Below are 20,145 nucleotides of genomic sequence, written 5' to 3'. Positions count from 1 at the left end.
CCTGGCCGAGGAGGGGAGGGCCGTCCCTGGCCCCGATCGGCGCTGGCAGGGCACAGTCCTGCATGTCAGGGTAATTAGATGGCATCATTTTCGCCCTAATTGCGCAGAACAGGTCAGGAGATAATTAGTGACTTTCGGCCGCGTCTGGCAGCTGCGGGCGGATGTTGGGGGCGGAGGGAGGGACGGGGTAGTTTTTAAAATCACCCCAGAAACTCCGGCCGGCCCCGCCACCGCCCCTCCTCGGCCCCACGTGGTTGCTCCGGGATTAATATCCGAGCCATTCCATACTCTTCTGTATTTCATACATCTTTGTCTCATCTTTACGTGCGATTATTTTTTTTTTTTCCCCCACCCCAAAGGGCACCTGACGTAGACCCAGAATCTGTGAAGCTGCCCTGAAAAGCTGTCCCTGAAGACGCCCGTGCTCCCGAGGCCAGGGCGGCGGGAGCCTCTCCCTGCCCACACACGGCCTCGGCAGCCCTCCCGAGAGCCTGGGCCGGCACATCCCCTCTGGAGCCGGGGGTGCACGGACGGAGCTGCCGGGGAGAGGGCCAACCCACCCGCGTGAGGGAAGTGTGTCACACGTGGCGCTGCAGCCAGGCACGCACACAGGTATGGACACCCCGGGCAGGTGCACCCGCCCCGCCGCTCCTCGGTCAGACCGGCCGGCCCGGCTGCCCCCGGGCTCTGGCCCGTCACCCCGCTGCAACCCGCGCCTCCATCCACCTAATGACACAGCAGAGAGCTGCCACGGCGACAACGTGACTCCAGAAGCTGCAACCTGGGAAAAGGAAAAGGAAAAAAAAAAAAAAAAAAAAAAAAAAAGCCAGCCCTAAATGTGCACAATCAAGTGATGAGTGTTTGTATTTCTGATGCTTTGAGGCCAGCTCACAACCCTCCCTCCACGTAATACTCAGGATGTTTGGGAAGGGGTATTTTTCTTATAATAGGATGGCATAGTCACAAAGCTTTAAAGTAAGTGAGTGAATCGTCTGTGGTAATAGCAACGTACTCTGGACGGGGCCCAGTGACGAAGATCACATCTATTTTTAAGCCTGCCTGGCAGCATGTAGGTGCAGAACAGAGCCCATGACCCTTTTTGCTGTTTTGAAGCCATGGACATGGCTGCTGTCTCTGTTGCAGTTCAACATCGAGGCTGTTTTTTCTCCCTAACGAATACTATGGGAAAACAGAGAAGCCTCAAGCTGTTTTGAAGATTGTGCAATGATGCTTGGGAGCCTACCTGCTTTTGCTTGAGTGCTTTCCTCACTCATATTTCACAGGATGCGACAGGAAGGGAAATACAATCGAATCCGACGGCCGCGGTAAATTTGGCTCGAATCCTTCGTATGCCCTGCGGCTGAGGTGGGTGCCTCTCAGATAAGCAATCTAATCAGCTTTGCACTTGTGTCCCATCTGGAAACAGATTGTTGCCGGAGTACACCACCACCTGAGAAACAAGCTTCAGGTTCGTTTTGAAGATAATTGTACAGACAAATTCAGGGAGTGTGAATTTGCCTGTGGTAATAAGATCTCTTTATTTTTATTCATAGTTAATTCGTCCAGCCGAGGCGATTTCATGCCAGAATGCAGTCCTCAAACAAGAAGGACGATCGCACTGCCTGTGGCACGCATATGCATGGTGCCTGCCCGGCAGATCGGCTGCTGCGACAAAGAGCCATGAACCACCCCAGACATATGGGAAAGATAAGGAAGAGGCTGGAGGATATCAAGAACCAGTCCCCGAAGTTGACAAAAGTGGATTTCAGCCACAACGAAAGCATAAGATTGGCCACCGACGCCTTCTTGGATGGTGGGACGGACTCTTACCACGAAACTCTAAGCAAAGAGGGTGAAGTGGATTTCCTCTCCTCCGTGGAAGCTCAGTACATCAAGGATAACGCCAGGGAGTCTTATTATGCACAGGAGTCCCCAGGTGCTGACGGGGCAGCCGTGCCAAAGCAGAACGATGCCGGCTCACTCCCTTCAGGGACCTACTTCCCCACCATTTCTGACAGCAGTGAGCCGGCTCTGCTCCACACATGGATTACAGCAGAGAAGCCCTATTTAAAGGAAAAATCCACCGCCACTGTGTATTTCCAAACAGAGAAGAACAGCAACATCAGGGACATCATACGCCGGTACATCCACAAGACCACTCAGGTATGAGGAGAGAATTGCTGTTCCCTCTGCACTCGGTTGTTTCTTGCTCTTACAAGCTCAGGTGAACATGGTGTTTAATCCAAGCAAGCCCTGCGTATTGCAGTGTAGCTTTGCTCTAGAAAGTGGCTGTGAAGAGCCTGTTCTTGAACACAGGTAGTGCTTTTTAAATTTATTTTTTTTTAACTCACACCAACATTTTTTTTTAATGTTGGTGGCTTAAAAAAAAGCATTCCCTCTTCCCCCTTGTAACCTCCCATTCACCCAGTGGAGTAAATGTCCTGTAGAAAGGATAGCTTGACTCTGTCCCTTCTCATGTACCCTGAGCAGGATGGTTTGATCTTTCAGACCACTGCACCACTAATGAGAATTAAACCTAAGTGAACTCTCAGCCATTAGGAATTGTTCAAGGGGATTTGTGGGAGATGCGGGTGAAGAGGAGGCCAAAGAAAGGCAAGTATGTCTGGTATGTCAACAGCCATCCGCAGAGGAAGGAAATTTTTCAGAAAATAGACCTTTCATCCTTAATATGTTGCATGTGTTAATTAAAATGTCATGTGGGCACCATATAGAGGCTCTGCAGCATAACTTGGCATGTAGGAAAGATACAGATTATGCCCCTGACTACATACAGGTGATGGAGGCCACAGAGGCGCCAGCCAAAAGCTAGAGTCAGGTTGCCCACACTCTGGGAAACCAGGAACTAAGCGGCTGGAGCGGGGACAGAAAACTTATGTCATGTGTGTTCTAGCAGTTCTCTTGTTTTCCTGGGGAAAAAAAATTTGATACTTCAGGGCTGTATTTACCATCATCCAGGAGTTCTGCCCTTCCGTCAATTCCAAAGAGCAGCAGCAGTTTCACCCAGGAATGGTCAGGAGCCAAGCCAGGATGCACTGGCGCTGCCCAGCACAGACTTCGGAGCCCTCTGGAGCCACAGGATTCCTTCCACTTTGTGATTCCCTGGCAAGGGCAGGTGCCAGCCCTGGTAACACAGCGTGTAATGGCAGGGAGAAGGATCCCTGTTGGCAACTGCTCTCTCAAAGCCTCCAAAAGCTTACCACACCAGGGGAGTTACAGATCAGTCATTTTAAGTCAAAGGCATCAAGATAAAATACCAACCCAGAACAATTTTCTGTCCCATCAAGAGAAAACTGCTAGGCAAAAAATTGGGAAATGTTATATAAACCCATGGTTCACATAACCTTCTAAATAATCTAATTTACATTAAGAGAGTGTGCTGAAGCAGTATAAATTTGTCAACTGCTTTTTGAGCACAGTTTTCCCATGGTACCAGTTATTAATTAGCTTCTGGTAAGGATCCATCCTGGATAGCCTAGTATTTGATGTATGCTTTACAAAGTTAAATAACAGGATAAAGACTGTATTAATGGATGACCTCAAACTGCAAAGGATTTGCAAGTGATACTACAATTTTAAGACCGTTGTGGAATTGGTGCAAATCACAAAATGAAATTCGGACAAAAGAAATGAGAAGTACTACAAGTAAGAGAGGAAGGTCAGGTGCAGAAATATAAACTGGGAACAGATGGTGAAAAGCAGTAAAAGAGAGAATGGTCTGGAGCTGGGGCATTAATAGGAAGTGTGGATGTGAGATATTTGACTAATAGTGCTTAGCTAGTCATGGCAAAGCTCCTTCTGAAGCACCAGGCTTTGGCAGCAGGAGGAAGGTGTGGGATTCTCACTGCTCCACAAATAGTTTGGCTGCCTGAAGAGGACGCTGGCTGCACAGGATGTGCTTGGTCTTGTAGGATATCCTCGAGGTGCTGAGGGGAATAAGCTTGCTGTTAGGTGTGGGCATAGGCTTTGGAATAAGATTCAGAGCAAGCTGGAAGCAGTTAGTAAAACAGATCTACAGAGATGCTGTAAAGTTTGTTTTGATTGGAGTTGATATCCCATGAGCAGAGTTATCAAAGGTTCCCTCTCCAGTCAGTGGAGAAACAAGCACCTCCTGAAGGGAAGTCAGGTAATAACTGGGCTGAATTGACCCTTTCCATGGGCAGTAGCAGACATCAGACAAGACCAGCACTTTCTAGTATGGAACTGGTTTTATATCACATTTCCAGTTCCCTTGATCCACATTGGCTGCAGGCTGTGTATTTCAATGCTTGTCAGGGCTTTTCTGCCCAGTCCTGAGACTTTTACACACTATTCTGCCAGTTGTGAACTGGGGAGCATGGATGTGTGATCAAATTGTAATAGTGAGTTTATAAATCAGTGTTTTAAAAAAGATAGAGCTGTTGGAGACTATCACCCCACCACCACCAAGAGGGTGTTGTTGCTTTTTAAAGCTAGGGCTGTCCAGATGTAAATAATAGAAGAGAAACCATCATCCAGGGATTCTTGCTGAATGTGTGTGGCTTATGACACCTAGTGAGCTGTGTGGCAAGGGCTATGGTCTTTTATTTAGCTACATCTTTATCATTCTCTGGTAAGTATTTCAATGTATTTCCTAGTGCTGAAATCTCACCTACAAATTCATGGATCATTTTGGGTTGTATGTTGTGTGTTATATTGGCTTTATATGAGCAATAAAACAATGAGGCAATATGTTTCATCAGTTTAGTGATTCAGGCACTTAGGGAGAAAACAGAAAATATATCTACTTATACCTGAATATTTGTTTTTAGTGGAATATTTTTAAACAAATAAATTACATCACAATGTCCTCATCTCAACCTTATGTAAATTGACTCTGCTAATGCCTCTGCTCTTTTTCTGAAGGTGTTAGCCATTGTGATGGATGTGTTCACAGACACTGAGATTCTTTGTGACCTTCTGGAGGCAGCTAACAAGCGCATGGTCTTTGTCTACCTGCTGCTCGATCACGGCAGTGTACATCTTTTCTCGGAGATGTGTGACAAGTTGCAAATTGCTGAGGATCTCTTCAAGGTACTGTGAAGCTCTAAGGCTCAGAGTTGTCTGCCTAACTGCAGGCACTCTGAGCTAGAAGCATGGTTATGCTAGGGTCAATCCACCTCCAGTTAAAAGGGAGCAAAAGATTTCCTGGGGTAGTGTTAGCACACCCAGTTCCTCTTTGAAGATGCGTATGTTTTCCCATGGATATTATAGGAAGGTAAGGCATTTCCATTAGGTCCCCAGATGAAACTTATCTTGGCCCTGAAGTCTTAAAACAGGACTTAAATTTCCCTAGTAGAGTTATCTAACATAGCCTTTAGAGCTGCTTCTGTTTAATAGCTCTGCAGCAGCTGTGGTCTGACAGCCACAGGGAGAAGGTGCACAAAACACTTTCACATGGCCACAGCTTGGTTGCACTGGGTGGTTTCTGATAAAATGTGTTAAAGCTCTTTTAAAGATACTACCTCAAATTTAGGTGTTTGTTAGTTTAATCTGCCTTCATTTCTATCAGAGGGAATGGGCTTCAAAAGAACCCCTCCTAGGGATATTTCAATTGTTGCTTGAGATGCTGTAGAGCTCCTATGGCATCTCCCTGGGGATGGGTGATACTGCAGAGGCCACTGGAATGGCAGCTGTGGGCACATAGGAGACCTGAGGGCATCTTACATGCACCAGACACCTGGTTTTCTACATCTGAATTCCATCCCAAATATATAAAGAAGCTGAAATTAAAAATGCATAATAAATGCATAATAAAAATTCATAACTGTTTGCATGCCTGTAAACACTCACTCCTAAGGAGAAAAAGCCTGTGCTATTTATTTTAAGTCTCCTGTTACAGCACATAGACTTCCACAATGTGTAAGTCAAATCCTTGGTGCTACTCATTTACTAAGGCCTTGATTCTGCAACGTGTGTGTATGGACAGCCGAGTCAGGGCCTGAAAGGCACTTGCTGACGTACAAGGATAGTGCAGAGCATCCCACAGGCCAAAGTGACCTGCATCTGATCCCAAAGGACAGCATTTGTCTGGGCTGCTCCAGCAGAGCAGCACGTGTGTCCTTGCAGGCCCAGAGGGATTGGAGGAGCAGAGGTTTTCCCCTGCTTGTCATGGCACAGCCAATGTAACTCAAGGGAGTACAGCCAGAGCAGATTGTGCCTGAGGTGTTAGTGGAAGGCAACAGGCTGCTCCCAGCTATGGACACAACCACAGTCCTTTTGGCTGGGGTAGGGTCAGTTACTGTCCCACAGCACAGCTCCACCTGTGTGAGCTTCCATGCAGGTTTGTATCTCCAGTGAAACAAGTAACCCTGTGGCAAGTGAGAGACCTTGGCGAGGTTTCCTCTGGACACAAACCTTCAAAAATCACATCAAAGAGTCCATGAAGAAATTTAAGTTTGGTGCAGTGAAGAGCTAAAGGCACTGGGGGAAAAGGTCCCTCCCTGTCTGGTTTTTAATTGAAAAGATATGTAATTCACTCAATTTTATTTTTATTTACAGAATATTTCAGTCCGGAGTGTTACTGGAGAGGTTTACTGTGCCAAGTCAGGCAGGAAATTTTCAGGACAAATTAAAGAAAAATTTCTTATCTCTGACTGGAGATATGTGCTCTCTGGATCTTACAGGTGAGATAAGCCCTTGCTATTTTTAATACTTCTTCCCAGAAACGTGCCATGGAAATTTTTGTAAGGTAAGAAGCTTTTGTTTTACAAAAAACACCTCATGTTTTCAAATACATGCCATTTTTCAAAAATCTACTTAACTTGCTTTAAAGCTGCTCTTAGTTCATTATAGAGCATGGGGTTTAATTTAAATGTTTAGAAACTAATGTAAACAACTTTGTCAGTGCAGCCGTAGGGCAAAACTAGAAATGTGTACAGCTTAACATTATGCTTTCCTCATTGTTTGGGTTCTCAAGTGTTGTGATCATGAGACATTATACATTTCTGTCTCCCTCAGGATGCTTTAATGTAGCATATGTCACTCAACATATCTGAGAATTTGTTCTTCATATGACAAATTTAGTGATTAAAGGTAAAACAGAAATACTTCAGAGACTTACTGTTTTTCCCTATGTTTCATTGACAGGTAGGCAGTATATATCTACATAAGTGCTGTAGCTTCATTTTTTCCCTTTTTTAAAATTTTGTTTGTTTATTTTGTTTGTGCTGCTATAATTATTTCAGGTAGTGGATATAGCATCTCAACAACTGGATTTTTAAATAAGATCCTAGATTCTCTGGTCAGGGAATTTCAGGAGAACTCTGAGCTTGCATCAAATAAATGAAGTTTCTGAGCATCATGGCTACATAGATATGTTTCACAAACAACCAAGTGTATCCTATAAATCCAAATACAAAAATACAAGAGGTGATTATTTAATTTAAAGGATGCAATTATTTTTCTTAATCCCAGTTTACAGTTTGGAAGCTTAAATGCCTCTGGTCTGATAAAACTGTGCTACCAGGAAGTTTACAGAACTATAGTAACAAAGGAAAAAGTGAATTTGTGGGGATGGGCTGCAGGAGCTTAGATGTACACTAACACAGGCATACACTTCTCCTTCCATTTCCAGATGAACCATCAGACAAAACTTAGTGGACACTCAGGGTTGGGTTTTTTTAATTGACTGTTCCTTTGTTTTCTTGTTATTTTGGGTGCTTTTTAATCCCTCGCCAAAGATGTTTTGAAATGCAACAGCAGACTTGGATAGATTAGAAGTGAAGGATGTGTGGGAGAAGGACAGAACAAGATCTGTTTTCTTTGACTAAGAAGCTTCCTTTTGGCTTCCCTTTCAATATGTAAAAAACTAAAGACACCTGAAGTCCTGTGCAGTCACTTCTGTCTTTCTCTACTGCTGCTGAATATCTTCTAATCTCAAGTACCTTGTCAAACTATGTACTTCCATATCCAGCACACAAACAGAGGGTGGTGAGGAACAAATGTATTTAAAACTACAAAAAAACTATGTAACTTCAGCACGTTCAACGCCAATTTGCAACTCACATGGGTTATAGCTGGCTACCAGTATGTGGCATTTCCTTCTAGCTCTCACTTTATTAATATGAAAGATTTTTGTTATTTTGCCGAAATCTTATCCATCAACCTCTTCAGGTATAAACAAGAACGATGTTGAGTGAAACAGACCCGAACTCTTCTGCAGTGCCTTTGTTGGAAATCACATGGGAGTAGATCTTAAAACTGATACAAAGATTTTAAAATACAACACCAAATTTCACCGAAGTGCTGAGCTCTGCATGATGTTGTAATAGTGGTGGGGGGAACAGGCTGAGAAATAAAATAGCCCTCCAGGACATACTCTCAATTTTTATTGCCAGTGTCTATGCTGAGGGCTTAGAATGCAGTATTTCTTCTTGCTGTCTCTGTGTCACTCTATCTCATCCTATGGTAACTGTTATTCCATTTTAAATGAATTTGAAACTAGATAGTACATGAACTCAGCATTCCAAAATAAGGCAAAATGAAAACAGCAGAAAGCACAGACCTTGATCCCCAGGGGCAGCTGAGTATCTGAAAGCCACTGGCCCCTTCAGAGTCAGCAGCTAACAACTCACGTGGACATACATTGCCAGGAGCATCAGTTCAGGTGAGGGAGGTGTCTCCCACACAGATTATCCACCAGCAGACAACATTAACTTGTAGGGCAACCCAAACCTGAGCCCAGTCCATCCTTGCTTCCATTTCAGATTCCACATGTGTTGTGCTGCACGTTGCTGCAGCATTGCAAACACAGGGATGAGAACATCCCTGGTGAACTGCAGCTCCAGCAATGCAGAGAGGACACCCATTATAAAACCAGTCCAGTGCTGAACAGGAGAGGTTTGATTGAGGATTTGATTGAGACAATCATAAATGAGAGCATCTGTAACAGGACATAGGACAAAGGACATCTGGAAAGATGGCTGAGGTCAGTGACTGAGTTTGTGATACAATGTTGGCCCAAGCCAGGCATCACTTCTTTGTGCATTCTTTTTGTTTGATGGGCCTCACCCAAAAAAGCCTGGGAGAAAAACAATCCCCCTGGGCAGGTGGTGACAATAACAGACTCCTCTGAGCCTATCCCAAAAGAGCACTCAGAATTGTATACTAAGGAGCAAAACTGGGCCTAAAACCTAAACAATGCATTTTCTCTTAGAATTAAGCCAGTGAAAATCTGATAAGTCTTTTATGCCAAGTTCTGTTTTGTTCTCCAGAAAAGTGCACAGACTGTAAATTGCTGTGACTTACTACACAAGTCCACAAGCGTTTGTCTAAAATCACAAAGATCTTACCTTGTAACTTTGAGCTGACCCATCTGCCTTCAGTTCTCACAGAATCTCTGGGCTATTCGTTTGATCTAACTTCCTCTGTTTACAAGAGTTACAGGTAAAATCAGTGATCCACAAATTAGCATCCGTCTGTCAGGTACTCCAGGAAGATACATGTTGGAGTAAATTATCAAGATTGTGGAGAACAGGTTTTTTCTTCTGATTTTGTTAGGCCTTTAAAAGCCATTTACAAGTGTAATTGATTTTTATTTCTGTCTAAATTTTCTACTAGATGTATCTCTAGCTTATAAACGTGATACTTTAGACCTCAGCCCTTTCATGAGTTTGTAATCTTCAATGTAGATATCCTAGAAAAATTGTGTGCATTTTGTATTTATTCCTGATATATTTAACAGTTAGATGAAGGACGTGGAAAGGTTTAGAGAGCACTGCTTAGTGAATAAAGGCAATGTTGAGCTGCCAGGGCAGATGTTACGCACCCAGCAGGGAATTAGCTTGCTGTGCTCTTTACCTTGGCTCCCAAGGTTGTGTCCATATTTGAACACAGTGGATGAAAAGTACCTCTATTCTGGTAACTTACTGTGTTTTCTCATGTCCAGTCATAAAATGTGCAGTATGAATTGTATGGGTGCCTGGTGGCATTGAACTACTGATTTCTTCACTCTTCCCCTCGCTCCTGAAGCAACAGTATAAACCACTGTATACCTCAAGCCCCACTCTCTTTAGGAATGCTCTGGACAAGCAGATGTAAATTGTCTGTCTTACTGCCTCAGTATCAGCTCAGGCTTAGTCCCACTGTGCTTCACAGGAGTTTTATCAAAACATGAGAAGATTTTAAGTGCACACATCTACAGCCAGATCTGGCTCTCAGCAGCTCTTGTACAAATCCAGCGTAGCTAATAAAGTCACACAGGAATAACCATGGCAGAGTTTTGCCAGCACAGAACAACCTCAGGTTCAAATCTGCTGCTGCTCTGTGTCCTCTGCTGCACAGCTCAAGCCCTGGTCAGTTCAGGGAGTAATTACATTTCATTCTCTCAACTATGCTCATTTTATTGGTGCTGCTGCTGCTCAGACACGGCAGCCTGTGCAACACAATCAAGCTGGCTTGTGGTTTTATAAAAGCACAAATTTATGTTTGCTGAGTGGCTTAGGGAAGCACATAAAAGAAAAAATAATTTAAAAGCTGTGGCTTATCCTAAGGTGTGTCTCTGAACTACCAGAATTAAAACTATTGTGGTGTTTCTCCCTTACTTTATAGCAAAGTATTACATTTATTTTTGGAAATGCTTTAGGAAATATTTGTAATTTCATTTTCTCTGTAGTGAAGAAAACAAATATTTGTCAGGTGTGGTGGCTTGTTTTGTGGTGTGGGACGTGACAGGAAGGTTGGGGTTTTATGTATTTCTCTTGACCAATGAAGAAAGATTATGGAAAAAATGAAAACAAAGGATAGTTCTTTTTTTTCCCTAGTATTTTTTATGTCACTTGGAGTGGCTGAGAATTACCAAGTGGCAGGGCATGCTGCAGGATTTCAAGGAATGATTGAGTGAAAGGCATGATTTCAGGGAATTAGTACCTTAATTCCTTAAGGTATTAAGGAATACCTTAAATGCAGGTATTGCCACGTCTTATCTGCACACAGATAAGACGTGGCAATACCTGAATTTAAGCACTGTGCATGGAAGAGAGGTCCTCAAAAGAGGGGTCTAAACTCCTTTCCATGGGACAGATGACACCTTGGGTATTGTATCCCTGCAGTGGATCTGGATCACCACTCCCTTCAGGAGGTTGCATAACTTTACAAGGTTTCTTGAAGGTTTTAGAGGCAGCTGCAATAACAAAGATTGATCCAAGTCAAAGAGCACTGATGTGAACTGACCTGAAATTCAACTGCGACACCATCTTCATCCTGTGTTTAGACAAGAAGCTTCAGCAGTAAAACACATTTGCCTTTGACATCACCCCTGCGGGGGATCCGCAGCTCCTGACGGCCGGCGTTAACTCTAACCCTTACCCTGTCTCTCCTTGCAGCTTCACGTGGCTGTGCGGCCAGGTTCACCGCAACCTCCTCTCCAAGTTCACGGGCCAGGTCGTGGAGCTGTTTGACGAGGAGTTCCGGCACCTGTACGCGCTGTCCAAGCCCGTGCGCGGCCCCAAGACCCCGCCGCGCAGCCTGCCCTTCCTGTTCAGCCGCAGCTGGGCCCCGCCGCGCAGCCTCCCCTGCAGCGACGAGGGGAGCGCCAACACCCTCTCGGACCCCTTCAGCAGCCTCTCCGCCGGCAGCACCCACCAGAGCAGGCAGACCCCGAGAACTCTGGCATTCAACAGCAACTTCAGCCCCCAGTCACCTCTCCAGCGAGTCAATTCCTTCCACAGCTATGTGTCATTCACTCCCCCGCCTACACAGAAGGCCATCCAGCCTAACTACTATCAGCCACACTACATGGCCGAAAACTCCACGGTTCCCTATAACAACATGAACATTTACAGACCTGTGAGGCTCAGGCAAGAGGAACCGAACAGGACAGGGTTAAGCTCATCCTGGAGATGCCTCCACAAAGCTAACCTGTTTGCATAATAACTGCCTTGTTTGGAAATGCAAGTAAATGTAGTGAGGACCTGTTTAGCAATCCTTGTGTACTGATGAATATAGAAATTCTGTATAATACAAATGAGGATGATTTCAAGCCTCTTGTTTTGTTGCTTATGGATGCTTCATTTCCCTGATTAAAAAGCCAAGGCTGCTAATGTGTGAACCTCAGGTGCATCAGGATCCCAGGAAGAACACATCTGAATAATGCTGCTCACAGTGCAGCGCTGCTTCTGCGTATCACCTGCCCCTGGCGGTATATTTGTGTACCAGAAGAACAGTAACTGTTCTTATGACCAGGCAATGAAAGGGGGTAAAGCACAGTTGTTTACTATGCATTTTATGCACTAGAATAAGGAGACTGAAGGCTGCTATTTCTGTGGCAGACAGAGACGATGCTGGCAGCAGCAAGCTACCTTTGTGCTCTCATCAAACCTTAATCTTGATTGGGGGACCGCCTTCAGGCTGGCAGTGAGGCACAGGTCCTGCCACAGCACTCTCAGAGCTCTCTCTGCTTGAGCTGCACAGCAAGGACGGCTGTTCCCAAGGATTCTTAGGAGGGGGCCTGGTACCCTCCACATGGACTGAGACAGTTTGGTTATGGAAGGCACCATATGTTCACTTCCACTGGTCAGCAACACAGCTACAAACCTCCAGTCCTACCAGCTCAGGGCAACTTTCCTTCTGCAGAGCAGCTGTGAAGGTTCAGACTGAAAAAATGAAGCTGAGTTAAAGAAGCAAAGTCCTACTAGTAACACGCCAGGACTGAGTTCCAATTCATTTAATTGCACGCGGATCTTTGAAATCCTTTCTGTGGTCATCTGGTTGAACATGAAGTTAGAGATATTGCCGAGTTCCTCATAGCCTCTTATTTTTAAAGATAAACTGAGTGTCTATAGTGCCCATGGACTACAGCTATAAAAGGAGTTACAGAGGTTCAGCAGCTTGAACCAAAACAGAAAAACTTTATGCCAAATAATCCCTGAAATTTTAGGAAGCTTCTGTAAGCAGAAGTAAGAAAGTTCATGAAACAAAGGATTTTCATCAAAGTTCCCAGGATGCCTAACAGCTGTTGATTTATCAGTAGATTTTTTCCCATACTTGCTTTGTATCATCTTTTATCTGCCTCCAACAGAAAACAGAACCCTAAACACACTTGAACTTCTGGCCTGTTTTCCCTGACTTCTCACCTGCTCAAAAAGGAATACAATTGAATTATGTAGACTGTGGACAATGATAATTGTATGCAGGTGACAAAGGTTTCTCATCCTTGGAAGAGCAATAATTTTGGAAGCATACCTTTAAAGTTTAAAGAACGTTATCAAAGATAAAGGATGGACTCTAGCTTCAGTATGGGTGTTTTAACCAGTAATACCAACTTTTGGAGTCCATAATAATAATAATAAACTATTGCATATAATTGTAAATTCTGTACATAGCAATATTTTTTGGATTCCTTGGGAAGAAGGGAAATTTGATTTTCATTCCTATGATAATTCTACTTCATTATCTGAATATAGCAGCCATTCAAATAAAAAAGGTTTTTTTCTTCATATTCTCTTGCCCTGTACACCTTACTCTAGTCTCTTTCAAACACTGAATGAGTCCCATGCAGCCAAAGCCCAGATGAAGAAGAAACATACTTTGTTTCTTCTGAAATCAACAGGAACCGAATGAAGGCATCCTAACAGATTAATTAAGATTTTTCCTTCTCAGTGTGCTTCATTTCACTGATCCTGGCGTGGCCCAGCTGGGGTGGAGTACACTCTGGGGTACAGAGGAGGATGTAGGGAGAAGTTTGTAGACCTTGATTTCCTCAGGCCGTGACCTGTGAAGTCCATTAAGGAGCTCTTTTCACCTCTGTGGGGCAAGACAGTTTACCTACAAAAGTTTTGGAGAACACAGCTAATGAAAAGTAGGTAAGGGTCAAGCTAATAATCCGGAAGGACCACTGTGAGTTAAGAGTTCATTTCAGCTGGATCAGAAAAAAAGCTTGTGATAGTTCAGACAACATCTGAACTTGAACAGCAAGTGAATGAAATTTCAGTTTTGATGGAAAACAGTCAGTTTACAATTTCAGCAATGACTTATGCTAAAAATCCTAACAGGTCCCCACAACTTAGTGATAAAGGGCAACATTTATAGGCAGCTGCAGAAACTGTCACAAGGGCCATGTCAGGTGCTGACCTGGCCTGTCCATCTGCGGCAAGGGAAGGGCTCAGATGAACTCTGCTACCACACCATGCAGCCTCCTCAAGTCTGAGGATGACGGCGAGCTGAGTGCTGCAGGTGAGCCACTCGAGGGAGGGGATGCTGTCCAGAGGGAGCTGCACAGGCTAGAGGCCCTGAACCCCATGAAGTTCCACAAGGCCAGGTGCAAGGTCCTGCACCTGGGCTGGGGCGATCCACAGTACCTGTGCAGGGTGGAGGATGAATTGAGAGGTGGAGGTGGATTGAGAGCAGGCCCAGAGGAGAACCTGGGAATGCTGGATGGTTTACTGGACATGAGCTGCCACTGTGCACATGCAGCCCAGGTGGCCAGACGTGCCCTGGGCTGCATCCAAAGCCTCATGGGCAGCAGGGCAATGGAGGGGATTCTGCTCCTCTGCTCTGCTCTGGTGAGACCCCACCTGCAGTGCTGCACCCAGCTCTGGGCACACAGCCTGCAAAGCCACTAATTACCCTCCCTAGTGACTCAGGATCCCACCTGGGCTTTGCTGAGGCTTGTTGGATTCCCCTGCTGCCCTCCTATTTTGTCTTATTTTGAAGGAAGATGATCTAGGTGGGGCTAAAAAGCTTAAATACATGTAGCTTATGCCAACCTCCAGATTATCTACAAAAGTGAATTTCTAATTAAAAGTGATTTTTGGGGGATGTTTAGACTTTTTTAGAATGGGAGGACTTGTGGAGGTCAGCAGGGGCCTCCAGCGGGTCCCAGCAAAGCCCAGATGAGGCCTTAGAGCATTCTGGAGGGCAGTTAAATCCCCATGTGAGCCCCTACAGAGCCTAAGAAAAGCCCCAGGGCTTTCTGCAGGGCAACTCTGCCATGTCAGAGCACCACTGGTGGTGGCAGCAATGAGGACGCTCCTGTCAGGGCTCGTTCTGTGCATGTCCTCAACACGGGGAACAGAGAGCAGGCAAGTGCCACTACCCAAGGGACTGTCAAGCACCATAAAAGATGTTTTGCAGGGCACCAGGAACCCACAGCTGCCCCTGCATTCACACCCTGGAACTAAGCTGGATGAATAGGCTGGGCTTAGCCAGGGTTTTCCAGAGTGTTCCCGTGTCTCTTCCCCAGCCAGAACTAGCCCTGCAGGTCTTTCAGCTGGTGTCCTGTGAGGAAGTGCTGCCCATTAAGGTGGTTTGGAATGTGTATCCTGGTGCCCCGACATACAACTCCCAGCGGATCCCACTGGCAATTGCTGCTCACACTGGAGGCACCCAGAGCAGCCTGTGCTCGAGGACATTCCCTGTGCTTGCTGCCTGTGCACCTGAGAGGATTTCACTGATTGCTTCTTCCACAGGCTGCTTCCAGTCACCTGGGACTTCACCTGACTTCCATGACTTCAAGGATCATGGAGCATGGCTTGGCAGCTACACCAGCTAATTCCCTCAGGACTCTAGGACACGTCTCACCAGGTCCCACAGACTGAGGTATGTTCAGGTTCCTCAATTGCTCTCCACTGATCTTCTCTTATGGCAGGAGGGACTTTGCTTCCCCAGTGCCTGCCTTGAGAGCCATTGACTCAGGAGGCACAAGAGAGGCTGCCAGTGAAAACTGAGGCAGAAACCATTGAGTACCTCAGCCTTCTCCGTGTCCATTGTCAGCAGTTTGCCAGTTCTTTCTCAGGCTGCCTTTTTTTTTTTTCCTCTTTTCTTTTCTTTTCTTTTTCTGTGAGACAGTTCCCTGGTCTTACCCTGTTATTTCTCCTGGAAAACGAAGACCATCCAGGTGTTACTCCTCCCTCAACCATTGCACACCATACTCCTCCTTTTCCAGGACCCTCACTAGGCCTGCCAACTGCACCTCCATTCCTGAGGAGGTGACGGAGCAAGAGATCTTGGAAATGATTTCCAGCTTGTCCTGTTATGGACAAGAAGGTGATGGGGAATAGTGAGCAGGGATTTGCCTATGAGGCAATTCTGCCTTACAGTGTATCACACAGGAGGCAGGAAGATCAACTGACTCATAACAAAAGAACCTCCCCAGGGCCAGTGCTCCCCTCCAGCATTCCAGCCACTCATCCTGACAGAATTACATCCAGCTTGATGGGAGTCCTGAAGTACTGTCAATTTTCTCCTAGTTTTACAGAATTCCTGTCACCAGTGAACTCCATTTTACCTTACCTATCAAACCCCCCATGAGTGATGCTGTCCCCAGTTTTAGTTACCTTCCCAGGAAGTGTGGATCCTGCAATCAGGTGAACTCACCCAGTACTGGCTGTGCCATATACCATCACCACACTCACCAGGTGGGGAGCCCACAGAGCCCCACCTGGGTTCCCAGATTGCTCTCAAGAGGGGTTTGCTTGCATTTTTCATTTAGCTTGTGTATGTGTAGCAGAAAGAAGGCAGGAGAAGTTGGCACTACATAAAACACCTTTGCTACTGCCAGCAACAAAGGTGCCTTTAAGCTGGGAGCACAAGCAGGACTCCATGGTACAACCCTTGATTCCTCATTTTTACAATGACTGCGTGCAGATGAAAATAGAGAATAAATAAATTTTTGTTTTCCTTTGTTTCCTTGTGCAGCCTTTGCTTTTTCTCAATTAATCTCCTTTTGTTGTGAACCACAGGGCTTTCTTCTATCCATCTTATTTTCTCCTTCCCTGTGGTGCTGGGGGAGCGGGGGTGATAGAGCATTGGGGTGGGCACCTGGCAGCAGGCCAAGATCAACCCCCCACCCAGTGGCAGGATGACAGATTTTAAATTCAAAGAGGATAGATTGAGACTGGACACAAGGAAATTTTTTTTTATGATTGGGGTGGTGAGGCTGGAACAGGTTTCTCAGAGAAGTTAGGGATGTCCCATCACTGGCAGTGTTCAAGGTCAGGTTGGATGGGGCTTTGAGCAACCCGGTCGAGTGGAAAGTTCCCTGCCAACCCCCCAGGTAGAAAGGCTGGAACTGGATGACCTTTGAAGTTCCCTTCCAACCCAAACCATTCGATGATTCTATGATGAAAACTGTGTTAACATTACTAATTACAGCGTTAACACGTTCCCTCACCTCAGTGCCAGCAGCATTCAAACACTCAATAGCAAGACACATTATGGTGTTTGTAGACAGCAATCATTTCAGGAGCATCAGAACCAGCAGCAGAGGGTCCTTCCAAAGCACCTGTACCACAAGCAAGTGTTAAAATAACAAAATCAAACCTCAGTAACTGTTAGTGGATTCCCACCTGGAATTTATAATACTAAAATTTGCTGTTTTACTCAGAAAGGAGTACCGATGCATGTACTAGTATCAACAATATCATAGAAGCCAAATCATGAAGAAATCTATTACAGGCAGATGTAAAATTATGCAGAACATAGAAGCAACAATGAAGCATTCAATGCAAAATGGAAATGCAAAGCCCCTCTTGAGACATGATCAGAAACAGAAAACTGGAGTTAGAAGAAGCACAGAAAAGAGAGAGGCGGGCCAAAAAAGCAGGAACCGAAGTAGCTGAGATGAGATAGCCAGGCAAAAATGGGACAAAGGAACATTTTATAGCCCCAATGCAATAAATGCTGGCTATTTGGAATAGTAACTATGTGACATATTTAGAACAGCATTCATCTTCTTTTCTTTGCAGTAGTTAAAACCAGCATTTTTGCTTTATTGTTATGTTTTAGAACATGCTGCCTGTTCTTAAGAGCTACCACTTGTCTTTTAACTCCTGGACCCAGTTAACCTTTGTGTTCCCAGCTAAAGAGACAATGTCAAGTTAAACAATCTGCGCAGACAACTAAAAGTTTCAAAATCACCTTGGCTAGGTGCTGTGTATTTTGGACATCTCAGTCACAAAATGACAACGTTTGGCAAGTATTTAATTTGCTGCTAAAACAGTTCCAATGCTATTTGTGAAGCCAAATAATTTGGTGAGTTTCCACTAAATGTCTATACAGACCTGGTCCCACAAAAGCTGTGTTCTGATGTCCTAACAGCTGAGACAAAACAAATTACAGCCTTTTTATGTGGCTACTCATGACTTTCAGTTTAAGAAGAAAGTGGGACATGTCCATGTTTCATTTTTTTGCTGACATATTTAGCATTAAGCTTTCCACCTTTGCTGTCTTTGCTGTAAGATTCTCCTGCTGATGCCAACACTGTAATTAATTTACAACACATTGTGGACAGTCTCTTCTGAAGAATTACAACACCTCTTAGTCTTAAAAGCACCCCCAGCCCTTCAAGCGAGCTTCTCTGCCACCTGACTACAGCGCTGCACAAACACACACCTGAGTTTCCACCCAGCAAAGCACACACATGACTAAACCAAATCTTCTGTGGTACATTATGAGTGCACTAATGCTCACCCAAGGATACTTGCCAAGTCATCGTCTTTTGTAACCAGCTGACCAGGATGTGGTTTAATCGCATTAACTCACCAAACTATCAAAAGTCATTTGACGTGGCTGAAAGCAGTATTCCATTTTTCTGGAGAAGTTTCAGTCAACTTAGCAGAGGGCTAAACCACACCAAGGGTTCAATTTCTTCATCAGTCACACAGATCGAGTGCACCCTCAGCAAGTTTGCAGATGACACCAAGCTGAGTGGTGCAGTTGAAACACCTGCATGATGGGATGCCATCTAGAGGGACCTGGACAAGGTCAAGAATCTCATGAGGTTTAACAAGACCAAGTGCAAAATGCTGCACCTGGTATCAATCCAGGCTGGGGGATGAGCAGACCGAGAGCAGCCCTGCTGAGACTTGGGGGTGCTGCTGGATCAGAGGCTGGACGTGACCCAGCCATGGGCCAGAAACGTCCAGAAAGCCAAACCTGTCCTGGGCTGCATCTAAAGCCTGGTGGGCGGCAGAGCCAGGGAGGGGATCCTGCCTCTCTGCTCTGCAGGTAAGACCCCACCTGCAGTGCTGCACCCAGCTCTGTGGTTCCCAGTACAGGAAGGACATGGCCCTGTTGAAGTGAGTCCAGAGGAGGCCACAAAGATGTTCAGAGGGATGGAGTACCTCCCCTCTGAGGAAAGGTTGAGCCAAGTGATGCTCTGCAGCTTGGAGACGCCTCTGGGGAGATCTCATTGGGGCTTTCCAGTACATAAAGGAGGATGCAAGAGAGCTGGAGGGGACTTTTTACAAGCACCTGTACTCACAGGGCAAGGGGGAATGGATTCAAACTTAAAGAGGGCAGATTTAGATTAGATATTAGGAAGAAATTCTTTGCTATGAGAATGGTGAGACACTAGAACAGGATGCCCAGAGAGGTCTAGTGGAAGGTGTTTCTGCTTGTGGCAGTGGGGCTGAAACTAGATGATCTTTAATGTCTTGTCCAATCCAGACCACTCTATGATTCATGAGAGGTTCCCTAATCAGTATCTTAAAGGTTTAAAATTTATCTTAAAGTAGCAGATACAATTCACACATGGTGAATCATCCTTCAATGGTGAATTATTTAAGGTTTTGGCACTCTTTAGTACTCCAGAAAGAAAACACAGGAACACAAAAGGGGCAGCAAAGTATGTCTAAGAGACTTCTAGTTTTGAATTACGTCCGTTACAGAACACTTTTACAGAAAACTACAGAAAAATTAAATCTCACAGTTTAAGAGAAGGTGAGGGAAGAGCATAACATGTATATCTGAAATGTAAATTATTTCAAGTGAAAGAAACTACAGGAGGATCTTTGCCCTCTTCTAGATGCCCAAAGCACACAGCACCAATGCTTGAGAAAGCAAAACAAAGTGTTGTCACTATCAACTGAAAGCACAACAGAAGGAGCTGGATGAGGCAGAAACAATACTGCCAGGTTTCACAGCAAAGATCTTCCTTGCAGGCTTTTAGAAAGGATATGATCTGACTAAACACTCTTCAGTACATATAAACAACCTTGTCAATTTTTCTCCTCATCTAAGTACACTGAACACAAGATTATAGCTTGTTCAATGCCTGCAACAAACACTTGGCTTAAAAAAGAGAAAAATCTCCTAGTTTTAAGTTAAATATTTATTACTTAGAATTCCTTCCTAAAAGATATGGAATCACTGCTATTGACAATTTCTCAG

The 20,145-nt window shown here is 44.9% G+C and overlaps 1 protein-coding gene across 3 annotated transcripts; it reads left to right on the top strand.

Annotated features, from left to right (window-relative positions):
- Positions 1 to 239: 239 nt before the first annotated feature.
- FAM83A (family with sequence similarity 83 member A) lies at positions 240 to 13,331 on the top strand. Of its 3 annotated transcripts, XM_040068942.2 has the most exons (7): positions 240 to 612; positions 1,284 to 1,325; positions 1,427 to 1,468; positions 1,554 to 2,163; positions 4,903 to 5,070; positions 6,538 to 6,662; positions 11,361 to 13,331. In XM_040068942.2, exons 4-7 carry the CDS (start codon positions 1,588 to 1,590, stop codon positions 11,905 to 11,907), a joined length of 1,416 nt encoding a protein of 471 aa, XP_039924876.1. In that variant the 5' UTR covers positions 240 to 612; positions 1,284 to 1,325; positions 1,427 to 1,468; positions 1,554 to 1,587; the 3' UTR covers positions 11,908 to 13,331. The 3 variants fall into 3 exon arrangements, with proteins under 3 accessions (XP_039924876.1, XP_039924868.1, XP_039924885.1); XM_040068934.2 differs by having other exon boundaries at positions 1,284 to 1,468; XM_040068951.1 differs by lacking the exon at positions 11,361 to 13,331 and adding an exon at positions 8,745 to 8,877 and having other exon boundaries at positions 1,284 to 1,468.
- Positions 13,332 to 20,145: the final 6,814 nt, after the last annotated feature.

The sequence above is a fragment of the Hirundo rustica genome, chromosome 1, assembly GCF_015227805.2.
Source record: "Hirundo rustica isolate bHirRus1 chromosome 1, bHirRus1.pri.v3, whole genome shotgun sequence".
Lineage (NCBI taxonomy): Eukaryota > Metazoa > Chordata > Aves > Passeriformes > Hirundinidae > Hirundo > Hirundo rustica.
The sequence above is the reverse complement of the archived record's forward strand: the minus strand, read 5'-3'. Positions and strand labels throughout refer to the sequence as shown.

Bases quoted from the DNA above. Each gene is read 5' to 3' on its own strand.
- FAM83A (XM_040068942.2), top strand. From the start codon at position 1,588: ATGCAGTCCTCAAACAAGAAGGACGATCGCACTGCCTGTGGCACGCAT. The intron at 2,164-4,902 runs GTATGAGGAGAG...CTTTTTCTGAAG, and splicing joins ACATCCACAAGACCACTCAG to GTGTTAGCCATTGTGATGGA. The intron at 6,663-11,360 runs GTGAGATAAGCC...CTCTCCTTGCAG, and splicing joins GTGCTCTCTGGATCTTACAG to CTTCACGTGGCTGTGCGGCC.